At 34.9% G+C, this 21,730-nt stretch overlaps 1 protein-coding gene across 3 annotated transcripts in view; it reads left to right on the forward strand.

Moving 5' to 3' along the window:
* Window positions 1-21,730, forward strand: part of LOC150105831 (phospholipid-transporting ATPase ID-like) — a 311,509-nt gene that overhangs the window by 273,340 nt on the left and 16,439 nt on the right. For all 3 annotated transcript variants that reach the window (XM_090394368.1, XM_090394369.1, XM_090394370.1), the window contains 3 exons: window positions 4,717-4,900; window positions 5,160-5,383; window positions 14,486-14,569. In XM_090394368.1, the coding sequence (XP_090250494.1) occupies window positions 4,717-4,900; window positions 5,160-5,383; window positions 14,486-14,569 (492 nt within the window). The remainder of the gene's footprint in view (window positions 1-4,716; window positions 4,901-5,159; window positions 5,384-14,485; window positions 14,570-21,730) is intronic.

Here is a 21,730-nt window from a genome sequence, read left to right on the forward strand (position 1 = left end):
GTTATTAAAACGGTCTGTAACTTTGTTACAAAATGTCTTTAAATTGTGTGTTCTCATGGTTGAATTTGCCTACATGTGGTATGAGAAACCTGAGTTTCTAGGAGAAAAATCCCCTGCTACTTTCATTTGACAGTTTACAAGTTCAAGGACTGCACTTAATTTTGTCTAACACATATCAAGAAATTTTCATTCTGCTCATACAAGGAGAGTACTGTGAGTTTAACCATCAGTTTTGAAGGAAGTGTGTATGGGCAGGCATTGAAGGCCCGCACTAATCATCATTGACCCAATGCCTATTATATCATCATCATCATCAAATTCCTGAGATGTACCCTCAAGAGGTGTACAGGATATGATAGTACTACATGAAAAATTTACATCATTACTAATTTCCTATCTACAAACCAAAATAAAAAAATGCCTATTATATATTTCTTTAAAGTAGTTTATTTACAAAACCACTCATGACTGCATCTGATCTACTTATTTACCACTCTCCTAACAAACATTAAATTTTTACACAGCTTCCTGGGCTAACACCTTGTTCTTTCCCTGTTCATTGTATATTGTTACACCCTGATATCTTAAGAATGTAGAATTCCAAGCTATCATGGTGTAACATGAAGAGCAAATAAAATAAAACTCCTGTATAAAAGCTAATAGATGAATTATTTAAAAGAAAGAAAAATATTCTTGCATCCAAGTAAAATATATGTCAAAAAAAAAAAAAAAGTGTTTGTTGAACTAAATAATAAAAGAAGGAATGTATTACAGTTGTGATATAAAAAAAAAAAAAAATGTTTGCTAAGTAAGACAGAAAAGGATTAGTCATAAGAAATTGTATGTGAGAGGCTAGAGATTAAAATAGTAAGACAGAAAAGGATTAGCCATAAGAAATTGTATGTGAGAGGCTAGAGATTAAAATATTAAGTAAATTCATAGAAAAATTTTGGAAGGGGGATTAAATCAGAGGCTAGCAAAAGAAAAACAACAGACTATCGCTCAGGGTCAATTCCCGGATTTAGACATCGTCACGGGCTTGCCGACCAAAGGATGTTTGGCAGAAAAACGCCACCCTAATTGGTCGGTGAAGTCAAATCAAGTAAGGGGCGGAGAAAAGAAATTAAAGAAGATGCCGTTAGGAGATAAGGTATAAAAGGGTTAGAACCCCCCCCCCCCCCAAGGCTTTTTTCCCGGAGAGTTTCTTCACGAGCTCCTTCGTATAGGTTTCACGTGGTTTTCCTGAGTGGCGGGATTGGAGTTATCTCCATCGTCACAACAAGGAAACAAAAGTGAGCTGGATTTCGATTCCGTATTTCCTATAGTAAGAAACGAGGAATGCCAAAGGAAAGAAGGTATATTCTATGTGTTTTATCGTCAAGTGACAACTACGAAAAAAAGGAAATCTGTAAAGAAGTCGGTATCCACGTGAAGAGTTTCACAGCCATTATATAGATGATTCAAAGTGTGTCCTTAATTACAAAAAGTTAAGATCGCGTAAGCACAGTTCAATGCCAAAAGAACTTAGGAGTAACAGATTATAAGAGAGATCATACCAGGATAGTACAATCGGAAAAAGGTAGAGGCCAATATAGAAAACTCAAGACAAAAAGGTACTGTAAAAATCTCGTGTTAACTGAAAATCGTCTGTAATTGTTATCATTATTCTATTACTGACCTGTTGAAGAGACTAAGGAAAATTATACTACGACTTTAGTACATGACTGATTATAATGAAAGTATGCTTGTTTAATATTAATTATATAGGTATTCATGTGTCCTGAGAATTATGCATGTGTATTGTAACGTATAGGAAAGTGGTAAATGTCAAAATTATGTGTTAGTACAGCGAAAGGATAATTTATGGTTGTATGAGTTGAATTTGTTATGGCGACATGATCGTAATATCCATATAGGATCATCATAGCCAAATACTTGTGATTAGATAATGTTATTTTGTAAATGTTTTCTGTAGTATTGAATTATATTAGAAATTGAATTGTACCATACTAATGAGTTTAATAAACCTTTGTTCATTGATAAAACAGTTGTCTGAAATTGTAAAATAAAACAGTTGTCTGCCCAATGCACTACTTGAAAAATACGAACCTAATCATGCGGGAAATTAATATGTTAAGAAACGAGATAAAGTGTCACGACTGCAATATTGTTTCACAATCAGACATATTTTAGTACTTTCTCCTTGTTTTTGTATTTAATATCTCAAACTAAATATCCCAAAAGGTGCAGTATAATATAAATATTAGGGACACTAAGGGGAGAAATAGCTAAAATATTTGAATTTTGGGGTGGGGTGATATTTCATACATAGATAAAAGTTGAATATAGATGAGCAGAATTTTACTGGATAGAATAATAATCATAAATTGGGACACAACAATATAAGTTAAACATAGACACAGTTGAAAAATATTTTTCAACTGTATCTATGTTTAACTTATATAATTAAGATAGATTAATTACAGATATTTTGATTCATGTATTGGGAATCATCATCATTGCAATACATTTGGTAATTTAAAAAATAAACAACAATGAAGGTATGTGGAGAATAGAATCTCTCCTTATTATACAGTCATGAGACAGCCAGGTAAAAAATTATACTATTGGAATCAGTTGAAATGTGCATGTGTGATTAAAAAAAAAAAAAAAAAAAAAAAAAAAAAAAAAATTAAAGCTTATGCATGCATCTAATAAAAACTTATATGATTAAGCAGTTTAGTGCTTAATAATAATCTCCCAGATTTTTGGCATGGAGAGTATCATTAAAGTTGAGATTTGAGCAATGCTGAAATACTTCAGAACATTCTTTAAAGAGACTATTCATATTTATGGAAACATCTATAATAGTAATTTAGTGTCATTACAAAGGATCCTGTGGCTAGTATTAGTAATCCCGTGTTCTGTTAGACATGCCTTCATTCTGTGGAAGGAATATAGAATTATTCAGAAAATAAAAACAGATCAGCCTGTTTGTTCAAAGTATAATAACTCGCAGATGCGTGGGACTGAGTAGACTCCAATTAGAGATGGAATTTTATCTTTTGGAGATGGTATTAATGAGCTAAATTGAATTTATAGGCTTGAAAGTTGTGGATATATTAAATCTCTTTAAAATGTGAAAAATATGCTCTGAAATGCCTTTAATGTATGGGATGGTGTTATGTGTAAATATTCTCTTCTAATAGAGATAGAGAAAAATGGTTGATAATCCTCTCTGTTTTGAAGTTTTAACCATACCAATGAGAATTGCAGTTCATTTAATTGTAAAAATTTCTTTTTGAAGTGGATTAGATGAAGAACAGATAGAGTTCTGTAAAGAAGGAATTTAATAACACCATATTTTTGTGAGGGATGGTGAGCTGAAGTCTGATGGATATATCAACTCAAAAAGGAGGATTTGTGAAAAAAAAACAGATGTTGATAAGGAACCATCTGATTCTCTTTTTATAAGAACATTTAGGAAAGATATAATTTCATTTAATTAAAGTTCTATAGTGATACTGATTCTCTGATGAAGGTTATTGATTTTTTGTAAGAAGACGTGTAGTTGTCCACTTGAATTATTCCAAACAGCGAAAACATCAGTAAATGTATTTCTTGTTCATTATTATTACTACATGACACCTCCAAGAACTCATGGAAGAGCACTCTACTACACACTTCACTGTTGCCTCTACTTAATCAATGACATTACTACCATCAACACACAATGCTATCTACCAATCATTGACAGCAGTACTTTTTTTTATTCTATAAATAGTGTGTTCTCATGGCTAATTTTGCCTGCATGTGAGATGAAAAACCAGAGTTTCTAGGAGAAAAACTCCTGTTACCTCCATATGAAATTGGCTAACTCACCTTCAGTTGAAAAAGCCCATATAAATATTCTTTTCATGATGATGAAAGTCAAACTCAGGTCTTTCCCATTCAAAAGGGTCATTGTTCTTCCAGTCACGCTGCAAATTAGGTTCAGTTATGTATTGTTAAATTTCTCTATAACCTGTTCCAAAAACCTTGTTAGTAACAAGCTTTAATCATACCTCCTCTGTTTTGCTTATTAGCTAAACATAAGATAGGTACCACAGAATCAGACTTTATAGACATCAAATGCCAACATACAGTTTTTCTCTGCCCTCTGGCATGTTTCCTAAATCATCTTTGAATCCATCCTTCTTTAAAACTGATGCATTAATCATCACTTCCCCTTCCCTACCTTAGTTCTCCTGTCTTTTCCTATCACCACTACATTTTATTTTGGATGCATTCCAGATGTCTTTAGAACTTATGTATAAACTACACTGAAAATCTCTCCCCAAAGTGGATTTCCTTACTTCATTTGGAAGTACTCACAACATGAAAGTAGTAAACACATGACCATTCTTCCTTTCTTCCAGTTCCTTATTACAAAATACCTTATAAAATCCCTCCCCCCTTTTCTCTCTCTTTAAAAATCAACATTTTCTTCCACTGCCAATAACACTCCCTAACAACTAATTAGTCCCCATCTTCCTCTTATTGAAGATTTCAGTATAATGTTTATGCAAGCTGCTCTGACTATTCTTGAGTAATAATTATGTTGCTTTTTGTATTCAAGTAGTAATAATATCTGTAGGCTTTTGTACATTTTATATTGACTTTTACTGCTATATTTATTTTTCTCCTCCTCTTTATCCCTTCTGTTATTGAATTTAGGTGCATGCCTTGCAACCTTCAATAGAAACTCTGTTTTTAGAAGTGGCCTCCCAATGTAAAGCTGTGATATGCTGTCGAGTTACACCTCTTCAGAAAGCCCTAGTTGTAGATTTGGTCAAGAGGCATAAAAAAGCAGTTACACTGGCAATTGGTGATGGAGCCAATGATGTCAGTATGATCAAAAGTAAGCACATAATTCCTATTTTTATGTAATGATTTGTAGGTTTAATTTATTTGAAAAAAAAAAAAAAAACTAAATTGCTAAACAGACCTCTCCCAGAATTTTTGTTCTTGTACACACATGCATATGTTACAAAGTTTAAAAAAACAATTTTAAGTATTTTAATGAACCTTTTAAATACATTTTTTTAATAAATTTATTAGTTAGTGTGGTTTACAATTGCAAACCTTTTTATATTTATGCAGTATTTTTTCATTTTCAGCTGCACATATTGGAGTTGGTATTAGTGGACAAGAAGGTATGCAAGCCGTCCTTGCCAGTGACTATTCTTTAGCACAATTTTCTTTCTTAGAACGTCTTCTTCTTGTCCATGGACGCTGGTCATATTTTAGAATGAGTAAATTTCTTCGTTACTTCTTTTACAAGAATTTTGCTTTCACTTTATGCCATTTTTGGTTTGCCTTCTTTTGTGGTTTTTCAGCACAGGTATGTATATCTATATATTTAAGATATTTAAAAATAACTTTTGCTGAATTTTACATTAGCTTACTTTTCTTAAGAAAAAGTAAACTTATCATATAACTGATCTCCATATGAATACCACCACAGCAAAAGCCATCTTAACACTATCTCAGAACTCTTAACAGTCACATAGTGGAGTTGAATGACTTTTGATTCTATGAACCTGGTCTTCATGAAACTTTATGAACATCTTACCACCACAGGCCATTTCAGAAAATTATTTCCCCCTGAAGTGTGGTCCTCAAGTTAGTACACAGCTTGTGATCATTTAAAAAAGAAAAAAAAAGTGAAATGGTGGTACAGAATGGGTATCTCTTACTGTTCTTTAGGTATTCTTAATTGGAATTGTAGTTTGAAATGTAGTACATGGATAAAAGGCAGTGAGGTAGTTTTATATAATACAGTAGATTCCGGTCAATTGGGGCATCGGTTAATCTGGGCAGCCATTTATTTGGGACAAATAGTGAAGAATGGAAACAAATCGAGGATATAACTCAAAGTTTTGCTTATTTAGATCACCTGGCTTCTTTATCAGGATTTTTATAGTGCATCATCTACAGTGGCTGTAGAAGGCGCACATATAGTGCATTGCATATAGCGTTACTGTCAGTCAGTGCTAGGATGCAGAGTAGAGTGGATGCATGTATTTTGACAGTGACACTGACTGCTTGGTAGCATGCTTTCAATTAAAACAGGTGTTTGCTAATTTTTTTAGTAAAAAGTGTAACAAACAGTGTAGCAATTTAAATTATTTTTTATAAGATCCCTGTCAAGATGCCAAGAAAAGATCTAACATATCAGATAAAATTGCCTTACTTGACACAATAAAAAGCCAGCAGTCTAACACCAGTCACTGTCAGCTAGCAGAGATAACTGGCATTCCAAAATCTACAATCGCACATTCGTTAGGGACAGATTGCAAGAAGAATGACCATTGTGCGATGGACAACAGAGAAAATCCCAAAAACGGAAGAGAGAAGGCAAGGATGCAGATGCAGAGGATGCTCTACGTCAGCGATTCTCTATGATAACTGGATGAGACGTGTGTTAATAGTCAAATGTTAAAAAAACAAATCAGAAGAGTTAGCTAGAAATCTGGGCCATGTGAGCTTTAAAGCTATAGATGGTTGGTTACCTTGATGGAAAACCAGACATGAAATAAAATTTTTAAGAAGGCACACAGTAAGAAAAACAGTGCTGAATCAACTAAACTACTGAAATTGCTGCATATGTTTAGTCCTGTTGAAATCTGTGATGCTGATGGAACATGTCCTGTTTTACTGTGCCACACCAGACAGTTCCCTGAGCTTGCAGCGCTGTCAGATTCAAAAAAGCAATGGATCATGTTACTGTGTTGTGCTGTCTAACATGTCAGGAAGTGACAAATGGAAGCTGTTGGTTATTGGAAAAAGCACCAAGCCTCAATGCTTTAAAGGGCTTAGAATGTATAATTTGCCACTCCTGTATTATGCCAACAAGAATGCATGAATTACTTCTGTTGATTTTCAGAAATGGCTAATGAGTTGGGATTCAGAATTGAACAAAATTCAAGAAAAATTCTTTTGGACAACTGTGCAGCACACCTTCAATTAGATTGTTTGAAAAAGCATTCAAACTTGAATTTCTTCCTACTAACCACTAAGACCACATCCCTGTTACAGTCATTCGATGTAGGAATCAAAAAAATTTGAAGTTATTGTATTACAGAAGGCTGGTAGACTACATCCTTGAAACAATTGAAAAAAATCTATTGATGTCATCTTCAGCAGCCAAAGAAATCAGTGCAAAGGTTACCATTTTAAAGTCGGTACCATTTGTTGCAGATAGTTGCTGAGAAATAAGCAGCTCGTTGTGGTTTTAAGAACTCAGATCAGGAAATGCCATATATGACTGATAATGAAAATGAAATCATTTTGGAAATACAACATGTTCAGAAACTACAAAGAGTTTTATGCACTGACAATAGCTTTCAGTGTTATAATGAAAATGAAGATTGTGAGGATGCAATTGTTGAACAAATTGCAACAAAACACCTAAAGACCCTGGAAGACAAGGAAAGTAATGAGGATGACACTCCTGAACATGACCACTGACTAGCCAGGAAATTTATTGCTGAATTATGAAGCTACTTTATGCAAGAAGGCAGTGAAGGGAGTCTTTTTTCTGAATTAGATAAGTGTGTTAATTTTGTTCAGTTGCTGTCTAGAAAAGGAAACATATATACCCTTTATTCACAGAAGTTCCCACACTGCTGGCAACCACTTGGATAATCACTTCATGGTCACTCTCACCAACTGAAGAATGATTTGACATCTCATTTATAATAACATTCTCTGATATGGTCAAATCCAAATTCTCAATACTTATGTGCCCTCTGTTATATACTGCCTGAGGTACACTTGATAAATTTCTCCAAAATACTTGTTAGGGAAAATATGCTTCTTTAATAGATACCTTTGACACATGTTTATTTATTTTTATAAAAACATGGTTAGCAAAGGTATACTGAAAGTTTGTCTATTTTAAAACATTTTTAACTTTTTGTGATATTTTAACTTTTACCATAAAATTTCGCATAATTGGAACAGCTGCTTAATTGAGACAGTGTTCTAGTCCTGATGTCTCAATTAACCAGAATCCACTGTATAATTTTTATAATAATAATAATGTGTGTGTGTGTGTGGGGGGGTCATGGTAGCATGAAAGTATGTTTTATTTTTTTATTACTCAAATATACGACTATTTAGATGAAAAAAAATTTCCAAAGAACGTTGTTTTCACATATTTCATCATCAAACATATATCTGTTAAAAGTAAGACTAAAAAAAAACACTAAGAATAGAAGTAATGAACCTTGTCTGGATTTCAGTTATCTAAAGAATGACTCAATTAAAAATAAGAATGCAACAAAAATTAAAGGTTGTGTTTGATTCATTTACAACATGAAACGGAAACTGAATATGATTTCCCTAAATGTTTACTTATCTCTTTGCACTAATGCATCATTCATATATACAAGGGATTACCCAAAAATAATCAGAATCTGAACTTGACGCACATGCACATTTTCTAGTTACACATGATGCCTCTAGGCATCGTGAGTATGCAGATTTCCGCACCAGTCTGGCAAGTATTGTCATCCTGTGTGAACTGTTTGTCGTTCGGGCTGCTTTTTTTGTTAGTGCTTACAAGCAAGCTTGTGATTTTGTGATGGCTGACCACAAGGAACAGAGTATTTCATGTTAATGTGCATGAAATTTTGTTTTCTTTTGGATAAAACTGCAGCTCAAACTATTGTTATGCTTAAGGTAAAATGCAGGTCTACAAGTGGTTTTCCCGTTTCAAAAATGGAGACATCATTTTGAAGACCAACCACGATCTGGCAGACCTTCAACAAGCAGAAATGATGAAAACATCAAAAAGGTTTGCCAGACAATCAATGAAGATTGTTGAACGACCACTGAGCAAGTTTCTGAAGAAATTGATCTGTCATGGAGTTCATGCCAGCCAATTTTAACAGAAGATTTGCAAGTAAAGCATGTGAATGCTTGCTGCGATATTTGAGAGAGCAAGTTCTTAATGACCAGTACTTTCAAAGGTTGTGACCAGGGGATCAGTCTTGGTGCTAAGGTTATGATCCAGAAACAAAACAAGCATCAATCTTTTCATTCATCCATTTCAAAGGTAGTTTAATTAACCTTCTGACCCTTAGAATACATTTAGACATTGCTTCTACTAACTAGTTTTTGAATATCATCCAAGAGCATTGATCTCCTTTCCACCCAACTCCTCATTCCATGCTACCTGCAAGCTGTCTCTTGAGCATCTCATAATCACCATCCTTGTAGCTCCACATATACCCTTTATTCACAGAAGTTCCCGCACTGCTGGCAACCACTTGGGTAATCACTTCATGGTCACTCTCACCAACTGAAGAATGATTTGACATCTCATTTATAATAACATCCTCTGATAGGATCAAATCCAAACTCTCAATACTTATGTGCCCTCTGTTATATACTGCCTGAAGTAGTTGTTCCACAAAAACTTGAGAAGCTAATTTTCTTTACTTCTGGTTGCTATCTCATCATACCAGTCTATATTACTATAATTAAAATCACCTTTTTCTTATTGCTTGGCTAATTTGATTATACATTTCATGGTCACTACTATCTACATCATCAGGTCTATAATAACATCTTACTAAGCATTTCATTCTATTCACCTCTATCTCACAAGCACACCATACTAAGGCAGTATGGTGTGAGATAGAGGTGATCATCAGTAGCACTCCACCTCCCTTTTTACCCTTTCTATATTCACGAAATATATCATACCTTTCCATCTCTATTCTTGTGATGATGTCATCCTCATTCAACTATGTCTCATTTATTCCAACAATTTTTGGATGAACAAAATGAATCAATGCAATCATTTCATTTGCCTTGTTTCTTATACGTCTAGTATTTGTATACAAACATAACAGCTCATTCCTTGATCTATAACAACTTTCACTGATACCACTTAGTGAATGTGACTTCTCCATACTTTTCTTGAGCCTTTTTTTTAATCTCAGAACCTTAAATCCAACTGTTTTTCTTTAGATCCCACGTCATCCCCTTCTCTTTTTGTCTACACACATGCATTCATATCCTCTTGGAGCATCATCCTTTCTCATGTTGTGTTCCCCTGTCCACCCTGAGTCTTACCATTTTTCCTGTTTGTCTTGCACATTTGTTCTCTCATTCTCTACACTCATGCTGCCCACTTCTTCATTCATAAGCACCACTTCAGTCTCTTTTTCGTTACTCTCTTCTGCTCTTTCATGTCACTTCTTACTTAATCAGATTCATGTTGAAGGCTTAATGGAATATGTACAGCACTCAGAAAGGATTAACATAGGTTTAATACTTCCTATATTTCGTCCTGGTCACTAGGACATCTTCAGGGATTACAAAAACAACTAATGTAACATGAACACAAATATTATACAATACTAAGCCCAACCATGTGGGTGACACTAAAGTCCTATCTAGGTGGAGCGCCCTCTAAGGGTGGTTGTAGGTGGTCTGGAATGTAAGGTGGGACCTCTACCTCTGGTGATGAGTGTTTCCCAAATCTTCGGAAGCTTAATGCAACCGTATTTATTGAGATTTGGTTGATTTCTGAGAGCTGCTGCTTCTGAGAATAGTCTCTCTTTCTTGAATTTGCTGTGGTGGAGCATGGTGGTTTTCTTCCAAGAGACCCTGTGGGTGGTGTCCAAGACATGGTCAGCCAAGCCTGACTGACCATAGTTGTGTTTACAGATGTAAGACTTGTGTTCCTCCAGGCAGATGGATGATCTGCCTGTCTGTCCAAAGTATGCCAGCTTACAGGAACAGGGTACTTTGTAAACTCCAGGCAGAGAGAGAGAGAGAGAGGAGGGAGCTGATCTTTAGTAGAACGGACAAGGGTAGCAAGTCTGCAGTGGGGCTTATATGCTGTGTGTAGGTTGTACTTTTTTTAGAATCTTTTTGGTAAACCGCATATTTGGGACAGGAATGGAAAGGTTTAAGTTTTTTTCTACCTACATCCCGCTAGAACACGACCCCACAAAAACACAAGTTAAGAAATTAAAAAATCTTACTTAAAAAAGTATCTTCCTGGCCCCCTGACAACATGAAGAAACTTAAACCTTTCCGTTCCCATCGCACCCGAATATACGGGTTTACCAAAAATCCACAAACCCAATTCCCCACTTAGACCTATAGTAGATGCCACAACGCACCTTGCTACAGACTGTCTAAACAGCTAGCTGGCCAACTCTCTGATCCCCCCCCTCCCTCATTGGAAGGTCCACATCTTATATAAAAACTCTACCCACTTTAAAGCCCTCATAGAAAATTTAACCTTGAATAACGCAGACATATTGTTTTTCCTTCTGACATCTTAGATCTCTTTTCCTTTGCCATTAACTCTGGGTATTTATCTTGGAAGAACAACATCTACAAGCAGATAGAGGGAACCGCCATGGGTTCCCCCCCTCTCACCCCCCTCTTGCCAATTTTTATATGGAATATTTCGAAAAATGAGCCATAGACTCAGCCCCACTCAAACCTTCTATCTGGCTTAGATATGCAGATGATGTGTTCTCTATTTGGCCTAATGGCCCAGACACGTTAGACTCCTTCCTCGGTCATCTCAACAGCCTACATCCAAGAATCCAATTTACTATGGAAAAGGAAAAGAACAATTGTTTACCTTTCCTAGACACCTTGGTTACACACCTACCTAATGGTACACTTGCCTTCACTGTATACAGAAAACCCACACACACAGGCAAATACATTCACAAACTCTCCCACCACCATCTCTCTCAACAATATTGCATTATTAAAACTCTTACCAAGAGAGCCCACAATCTTTGTTCCAGTGGAACTGCCCTCACTACTGAGCTTAACCACATACACAGCACTTTCATCTCCAATGGCTACAGTGATCACAGTATCAAAAAAAAAATCAGTTCCTACCCCATTTCCCATCCTTCTTGTCAACAAGAGTTTAAAAATTCCATCACCATACCCTACATCCATGGCACATCCGAAAAAGTAGCCAAGATTCTAAAAAAGTACAACCCACACACAGCATATAAGCCCCACTGCAAACTTGCTATCCTTGTCCGTTCTACTAAAGATCAGCTCCCTCCTCTCTCTCGCTGCCTGGAGTTTACAAAGTACCCTGTTCCTGTAAGCTGGCGTACTTTGGACAGACAGGCAGATCAGCATCCATCCGCCTGGAGGAACACAAGTCTTACATCTGTAAACACAACTATGGTCAGTCAGGCTTGGCTGACCATGTCTTGGACACCACCCACAGGGTCTCTTGGAAGAAAACCACCATGCTCCACCACTGCAAATTCAAGAAAGAGAGACTGTTCTTAGAAGCAGCAGCAGCAGCAGCTCTCAGAAATCAACCAAATCTCAATAAATATGGTTGCATTAAGCTTCCGAAGATTTGGGAAACACTCATCACCAGAGGTCCCACCTTACATTCCAGGCCACCTACAACCGCCCTTAGAGGGTGCTCCACCTAGATAGGACTTTAGTGTCACCCATATGGTTGGGCTTAGTATTGTATAATATTTGTGCTCATGTTACATTAGTTGTTTTTGTAATCCCTGAAGATGTCCTAGTGACTAGGACGAAATATAGGAAGTATTAAACCTATGTTAATCCTTTCTGAGTGCTGTATACATTCCATTAAGCCTTCAATATGATGTCCTCACAGCACTTAAGCCTCTACACACAAATTTTAATCAGATTCATTCTCTGCACCATAGAGTAACACTCCAAGCATTAAATTTCATATTAGCTATTCTGTGTCCAAAATCAGATACACATTCATCTGAATATGAGAATAAATTATCTCCTTGCTATAAAGTTATTTAACGTTTTAAATGTGAAATTTGTATAATGGTTTCAGTAATTGTACAAGTATTACTTATCACAATGAAATTAGTAATTTTTACATCTAACACAAGATTGCTTTTAAACTTTTTAATATTTCTGATTTTTTTCTTAGTACATAAATCTTTGTTTCTAAAATTTTTCTGAAAGATCTTTAAATTCATTTCCATTATTTTTTCTAGAACTTTGCTTCTTCAATAAGATTGTTGTATGACACCTCCAAGGAATCATGAACGAACAACACAGAAACTGGCGAAAAAAAGGCTTAGAAAAAGTTTATTAGCAAATACAATCTAACTTAAAATGTTGGACCTAGAAAACCTTTTAAGTCATTCAAGATGGATACTTTTTTTAAAAAAGAAATGCTGGAAAATATGTAGAAATATAAAAATCAGAAATGGAAATCAAAGAAACATAAATGTTTGAGGAAAATTTCAGAGTAAAAATTTGTGTCAATCCAGGGTGGAGATGCCAGGAGATACTGACAGTGGTTTTGAAGCAGTATGGTGTGAAGTGGAGGTGGATATGATGAAATGTTTAGTAGGATGTTGCTATAGGCCTGGTAATGTGGAAGGCAGTGAGAAGGAAATGTTTAGACAAATTGGTCTGGCTAATATGAAAAGGGTGATCGTTATGGGCAATTTCAATTATGGTAATATAAACTGGAATGAAGAGATGGCATTACAAACCAAAGAGAATGAATTTCTTGAGTTTTTACAGGATAACTAACTACCTTAAGCAGTATATAACAGAGGCCACACGTAGATCAGCAGGGTTCTTGGATTTGATTATCTCATCAGAAGATATTGTTGTAAATGAAGTATCACATTACCCTCCAGTTGGTGAAAGTGACCATGAAATTATCACTTGGATGGTGGTCAACCATATCCGGACTTTTGGGAGAAATTTATTTATCCCAAAATGACTCTTGCTTTTCTAGCATTTTTAGCACACTCTGCCACCATGGTCACATTCCAACTAAAATCCATTCGCTTTAGGTTTGTGTCTACATCCCCCCCCCCCCCCCCAGCATTGAAATATTTGCCACATCTAGTGACTCCCCAGCCAGATACAACAACATTTCATCTTGTTGTATCATCCTGGTCTTTTCAATTAAGCCAGTATAGAATACAATTGGGTCAGCTAAATCCCAAATTGCAGCTAATCCTTCTTCATTCAGTATCCAGGTAGATATCTACTAGTGAATTGAACCATGATAACATAAGCATTGGACACTAGGTCTGAAGCCCTTATCAGTTGTGTGCATTCTTTAAAATGCTGTTGTTCTCTGTTATCTTGCTGTGACACATAAGTGATCGTTCCTAAGAATTTCATTCCTAGAGATTAATTTAAGATACAACTTTGCCTCTGATTACTTTATCCACTAAAAATTTCTTCAGTTACTGTGGTCTAAATGTTTTCAAGATTTTTTATTTATTTATCATATTTTATTAACTTTTAAGTGAAAAGAAATGTAACAAAGCTGTACTTTGATGTCATAATCTTTCCATCTCCCCCTTCAGCCTGGATAATATTTTTAAGAAAAACTTAGTAAAGAAGTTTTTATTTGTATTTTCTCTCCTTGTGAAAGATTTGTAATTTTCAATTCACTTTTTTGCAGATTCTGTATGATCCAGTATTTATTTCTTTTTACAATGTTTTTTATACATCCTTGCCAGTTCTGGCACTTGGCATTTTCGATCAGGTAAGTTATATTTAGATTGTAAATGTTTAGAATATTCTCATTTATTCTCATGATAACTAAGAAATAAAAACCCCATGGTAATTTAGGCTTTTATTTAATGTGCCTTAGTTAAACAAAAGTCATGGAAGACTTTGGTAAGAATACAGAAGATAAATATCATGAAGGTAAGAATACAGAAGATAAATATCATGAAGGTAAGAATACAGAAGATAAATATCATGAAGGTAAGAATATAGAAGATAAATATCATGAAGGTAGCAAGATGTTCTGGAGACAATTGAAAAGACTTAAAAATGAAGGAAAGAATACTGCAATAGGAATAAGATGAATATAAAGATATTTTGGCTATCTTGTATTGATGATCAGCCTGTATTTTCACCCACTACAAGTGAAAGCTTCTTACATTGCGAGAGATTCATTTGAAAAATTATTAAATGAGATAAGCAGTGACAGAACAGTAGTAGAAAATATTTAAGAGGAATACAATCAGGAGTATATATCAATACTTGAAATAGGGAAAAAGTCATCAAAAATATGAAAAAAGCAGCTGGAGTAGATACTTGACTAGAAATACCCAAACGTGGAGTTATAAAATTTTTATACCTCCATTTTCTATACTGCATAATTCACAAGCCCTAGTAAGAAGATCAAATTCCCAATGATCAAAATACAACTTCCCATTTGGAAAAAGAGAAATAAACATGAATGTGAGAATTACAGAGGAATCCCCTGCTGAGTTGCATGTACATATAATCGCTTTCACATATGAAAGAGAGAGAGATTGCAGAACCTATAGTAAATTGATGCTCATGTGTGGGCAAGGATTACGAGAGAATGAACCTCTTCTTTTTGAAGAGCTAAAGGTTTAGTCTTTGAGAATACCTCATGGGGGGAAGCTATTTTAAAGACCACATGTAGATGGAATGACATGTGACTGGAAGCAGCAGATTAAGTGGTTTAGCAGCGGAACTGTAAATGGATGTTGAGCAGCCACTGCTTGTTTTATTGTGGGTGTAGCAGAATAGACAGGAATGTCAGTTCTTCTGAACAACAATCATGTTAATATCCACAGGAAAGAGAATACTGAAATTAACCATCAGTGAGACTGTGACCACAGAGAAACTATGAGAAATAGATCGTAAATTTCCCAAACTGGCCTCTTTTAGACAGCATCAATAATTTTTAAAGAGGCATTTGGTACACTTTTCCAAATGTGAGAGCAATATTCTAAGGCTGGATGAATTTGGGATTCATTGAGTTAGTAGATGAACAAATGAAAAGCAACAGCTTGACACTATAAAAGTGTCCTTCCAAGAAAAGAGAGATCTGATCTTGACTGTTGTAAAAGGAAAAAGAAGTACTGTCTTTTTTGCGAGAAAAAAAAAAAAAAAAGTGTTCTGGAAGCATTGAAGTTGAATAGGTTGTCATCACCTCATGGAGATAGGTGATCTCAAACCATATTATAGTTTTAATCTGCCTTTATAATTGAGTCATTATTTCTCTCTGGTCATTTGCTCTGTGTAATGGTGTTCTCTCTTCAGATTGCTCTACTACTAATGCTGACATTACTCAAGGCCTTTGTTATATATTCACACTCTTCCTCATACACATAAATGACCTTCTCTCACTGATCTCAAACCCTATATATAGTTTTTTCTATTATCATCAAGTAGTCAGTGAGAGAAGGCCATTTATGTGTATGAGGAAGAGGTGAATATATAAAAAAAAAAAAGCCCTGAATAATGCCTGCATTAGTAGTAGAGAAATCTGAAGAGAGAACACCACCCACTATTACACACAGCAAACAACCAAGGGAAAATGATGACTCATTTATAAAGATGGATCATAAAAAGGCAATTTTCTGGGCAGCCCTATATGCCAGACCCTATTTGTGAAGTCCTTAGAGATATCAAATGCGGCAGTATGTGATGAAAGCATGACCTGCTGTAGATCTTTTATGGGGAAATAGATATATTTTGGTAACTGATTTTCTGGCTATTCTCCAGGTGATGAAAAGCTTGACTGTGATGGCTTTCTCCTTTACTTTAGAAAGTACTGAATTAAAACAGCAATAGGTCAATAGTTTATTTCCTCTTTCTTAAAATGGCCTAAATATTAGCTTTGTTCCATGACTGAGTATAAATAGTGTAGAGATGACAAACAACAGATGGCATCAGAACTAGAAGCTTTTTTTGGTAACTAGGTTCAAGATTCTTCAGATATCCTTCTCACAGACGATCACAAGTAACATACAGTGCATCTTTCCTGAAATAGTTGAAATTTGTCATGGTCATCTGTGCAGAAGTTAGAAAAGAAGAATGATACCAGGAGATCAGCCTTGTTGTTGTTGCATATTGTTTAAATAGTGCCATTTGGATTGGAGAGAGAGAGATAGGCACAGATGGATAGACATCACTTAATGGTCTTTGTATAGATATCACCTAATGTCTTAGAAGGCATGATTTTCATTTGTGGAAGAAGTATGAGGAGGGGCCTGAAAAGTTTTGATAAACGTCTAGAACAAAATTGATATTAAAGCAATTGATATAACCACAAGAAAGAACATATCTTAAAACCTATTAAGCCTTAATCGAGAGGTTTCGACGTATACCAGGAGTGTTCTGCCAATATGCAAAGGGCATTCAGGGATACAAACTGTTAACACAAATCAGAATCACAGATGTGTACTGGAGCAAATATTAGTCTCTGAAATGCAGTCAACGCTGCACAGCAGTAAAACTTGGGATACTGAAGCAGTCACTACAGAGAGTCCTTAAGGAGCTGGGTGCCTTTTCGTACATCATCCAGGTGGGTCAGTTTAACAGCAATGGATTATGCTGCATTGCTGTGTGCAAGTATGCTGGCCAATGTCTACGAAAATCCATCCTTTATAATGTCTGGTTTTTGGATGAAGTGCATTTCCATCCAAGTGGTCGTGTAAGCAGATGAACCTACAGGTTTCTTGGTTTCTCGAGACCTGAATTTGTCCAAGAGAAACCTCTTCACAGCAAGAAAGTCGCTGCACTATGTGCAGTTTCTGGCCATGGCATAATTGGGGCCTACTTCATTGAAGAGGGTGGTGTAACTGTGACCTTGAATAGCAAACGCTACATTGTGAATGTGCTGGTTCCATTCACCCAGGATTTGCATAGGATGTGTCGTGCAAAAAACATTTCATTTTGTACACAGGTATTCTATCTGGACGGAGCAACCCATCACATGGTTCTAGAATCTATTTATCAGAATGCTTCCCCCCAGGAGGCTCATTTTGAGGTTCATAGCATTCCAATACCATTCACCTTCTCCCATTTGAAATGGGTATTCCACAATGACCCATCTTCAAACCTTAATGAACTAAGAGATAAAAATCACACGATATGTCCAGTAGATGTCCCAACTCTTGTTTTCCAGATGACAGAGAACCTTCGCATGCTCTACAAATCTTGAAAGACCAGGTGCCCATTTCTTTGCACGTAATCTACCATTGTTAATGCTTTATTCGACAAGATTCCACCAGTAGTTGTGGATGTACATATCATCAGGTGTAAACATATATTTCTTTGTTAATAAACCTGTTTATCCATAACATATATTGTTATAGTTATTCAGTTGTTTTTTTCACCATACTGTATTATATTCACTGGCATAAAGAATAACATTAGCACTCCCCCCCTTATCAACTCCAGTGATGAATATACTGCTATCTTGACATAGCTTCTTGAGGGCAAGATAGATTTCTTTTAGGAGGTAAAGATCGAGAAAGAATGCTAGTGATGTCAAGTCTAATGTCGTTGGCTATTTCCAGTGCTAAATTACGGATATCCCATTCAATGTTGAACATTAGTGCTGGTGCTTGTTTCAGAGCAGTAGCAAAATTATGGCCAAGCCTAGGGATGCTAATGGCAACATCACTAATCCTTTTATGATGTCATCTTCACTGCTGTATGAAGAGGTTGAACTAGAAGTATGAGTTTAGAATGCAGAAGACTGTTGTACTTTCTAATTTATTTTTTTAAGAATTCTTTCTGAGTTTAGGTTTCTGAAATATCAAAAAGAGTTCAGTGTTCAGAATAGCTGAGAGCTTTGATTGCTCATTACAAATGGCTGCATTGATAGCATCGAAGATGGCATGTGTAGCAGCAATCTGTTCCTGTAGTAGAGCAAAACTGTCATACTTGTAGATATGGAGGGTCTTTTTAGATTTGAACTTGAAAGGCTCTCTGTAAAATTTCCCAAAATATGGGAAACACTAATACTTCAAGATCCCAGTTTACATCCTGGGCTACGAACAGAGGGCACCTCCACCTATTTAAAAAATGTTTTAATCCTTTCTCAGTGTTGTTTCACTCCATCAAGCTTTTAACATGAGTCTCTGACCTCATGCATCAATGAGTGTTTCTGTCCACAGGACTTAACATTACACTACTCCTGGTATACTCAAACACTTTGTGAAAAGTCCAGAAAAATAGACAGTTTGTAAGATACTGTCACAAATAATCATGCATGCTCTGTCACTTAAGTGACATGACACCTTTTACCCATTCTAATGCATTAAAAATAAAAAACAATCAGATTCATGTCTGATTTTGCTGATTATATAACAAAACTAATCACATGACTCAGTGGTCTGTTTACTTGAATGGGGAGGTGTTCCTAATAAAGTGGCTGCTCAGTGTAAATACGTATATGTATTTGAATCATCTCTCTATATTACAGATTTTTTGCATTCATGAAAATATATTTCTCTAATATGCGATTAAATTATTTTTGCATCAAGCCTGATCAAATAATTTCTGGAATTTAGACATAGGTTTCTGTGGTTAAGCAGTTCTGTAGTTTTCGATATTGAGACTATATATTAATATAAAAAAGTTTTATTAAAAATAAACAATTAAAAAACACGACAAGCTTCGTTCATTGTAAGACTTACATCAGCAGGGGTAATGGCATATAAAAGTTTAATACAATAAAAACTTACTGACAATTAATTACACCTATTAGATGTTTTTCATAACTTCACAATTGTTACATATAATTGATAAACCAGATTACAAATGATATATTTGTTACTGTATGCGTGTTGGAACATTGCTTGTTGTTGCAATGTTCTCTGGCTCGCGTGTACTATATCCGAGGCAATTAAATTTTTGATGAAGGCAGACCACACTTGATGTAAAATCAAGCATGATTTTACATCAAGTGTGTACACTAATTCAGTACTGGGAAAGTTAATAGAATTCTGTATAAGTTACATGCGCAATTGAAAAATTGTTTAATTAATATAGATTAACTACACATATATTTTGCTTCGTGTATCTGGATCATCGGCAGTGTAATACAGTTGGAAATTAAAAAATTAAAAACAAATATATGAAGAAAGGAATCTCTTAATATTCAGTGGCAAAATAGCTAGGCTTTAGAATATTTTAGAAAAAATGGATAAGTATAGTATTATATGATAATTAAATATTATCTGATGCCAAAGTTGATAAAAGTTGTACAAAATTGAAAATTAAAATTGTAACCAGTTGCAGGAAAACAAAACGAACTTTTCATTGTTGAAATTTAGGTATACTTCATGATCATGGTAATCATTCTTATAAACTTTTTTTTTATGTTTAAGGAAATGTTCAGCCATGTGTAGCCATATAAAAATAGCATTTGATCTGTAATGATAGGCCATGTGAAGAAGTGTGTTCTAATTTGATTTTAGTTGCTGACTAGAACTTTTTTCTGAAACTTTCTTCAACCTGTTCCCAAGTTAGTAGATCTCTGTGGCATGGACAAGTAGGGTTTTCTCTCCTGGCAACTTAGGTTTTTAATCCTACAACTCAAGAAAATCAACTGTAGAACCAACTATTTCAGACAGTACCATATTATATTTTACATTGTGGTTAGGGACCACAAGACAGTGGCAGGTGTCTGCCATAGTCTCTTCACCAGATGCCATTTAATATCATTGACAGCTTGGATGTGTCATCTCTGATTTTATGAAGGATAGATTGATTTCCCATCAACCTCCAAAAGTTAGCTAAAACAGCCCTTATCTACTCCCTTTGGGGAATAAAAGGTGTTAGCTTCAGAAGTATATTTCAAAAAAATTGATAAGTATTATTATATGATAAATCAATATTATTTGATGCCATGCAGACAAATAATGTTGGAAATTATCTCTTTTCTGCATGTTTAGTAGGAAATTAATAATGTTAATCATTTCTGGATGTTGTTGCTTTTCTGTTTTTCATGTTTTTTTAAATTCTATCTCACATCAGTAGGCATAGTTCTGTTAATAAGAATAATTAATGTATACAGAAAAATGAAATAATTGACAGGAAAAAGGAAAAGAAAAAAAAGCATTATGTGTCTAAAACACTGTAGTTTTGTTTGGAAATATTATTTGTGAAATATTAGTTTCTTAAAATTAATATAGAACATTAGCAACATGCAAAATTATAATGCAACATTAGCATAAATATGCACATGCAAAGGAGATAACTGTCATTTGTGCACTGTGAGGAAAACTTCACATTTCTTAGTGCAAACTTTAGCTTGCTATTACTTTACAAAATGCAAAAAAGATGGAAGCAATGTTTTTTGCACCTTAGTTTCCTTATGTGCATTTTTTTAATACATGTGATTGGTCAGTGAATTTAGTGCTTGTGTAAAATTGGTGACTAATCTGTTTTATTGTGTTTTTCCATTAGAACATTAATGTTTTATAGTATATTAGTATAGATTTTCAGGTTTTTAGTGTTTAACATATTTTTGTTAAGGTATTGCAATATTAAATATAATTTAAAATGCTGCCAAAAATGCACAAGAAACATAATGCTAAAAAGAGCAGTGAAGTCAAGAACAAGAAGGCTTGCCCTGCTAAGGTAGTTATTGAAAATGAATTAACCTCCAAAATATGAAGTTAAAGCAGATTATCAGAGAGATAACATGGGAATTACAAAAAGTTGAGAGACATTTCAATGAACATAGAGAGAGAATAAGAAAATTAAGCAGAAAAATAAGAAACAAAGCATCGAATCAAGTAAGTATGTTGTTTGATGTTGGTTGACGTATCAACCAATGTCAAAGGTCATATTTTAGCAACTTGCTTACATTCTATAATGTTACCATTGAAGTAGACGAGGGAAATGGATATACAGTGATACT

This window comes from Typopeltis vanoorti, chromosome 6 (genome assembly GCF_054136105.1).
Source record: "Typopeltis vanoorti isolate ZY-2024b chromosome 6, IOZ_Tvanoo_1.0, whole genome shotgun sequence".
NCBI classification, from domain to species: Eukaryota; Metazoa; Arthropoda; class Arachnida; order Uropygi; family Thelyphonidae; genus Typopeltis; species Typopeltis vanoorti.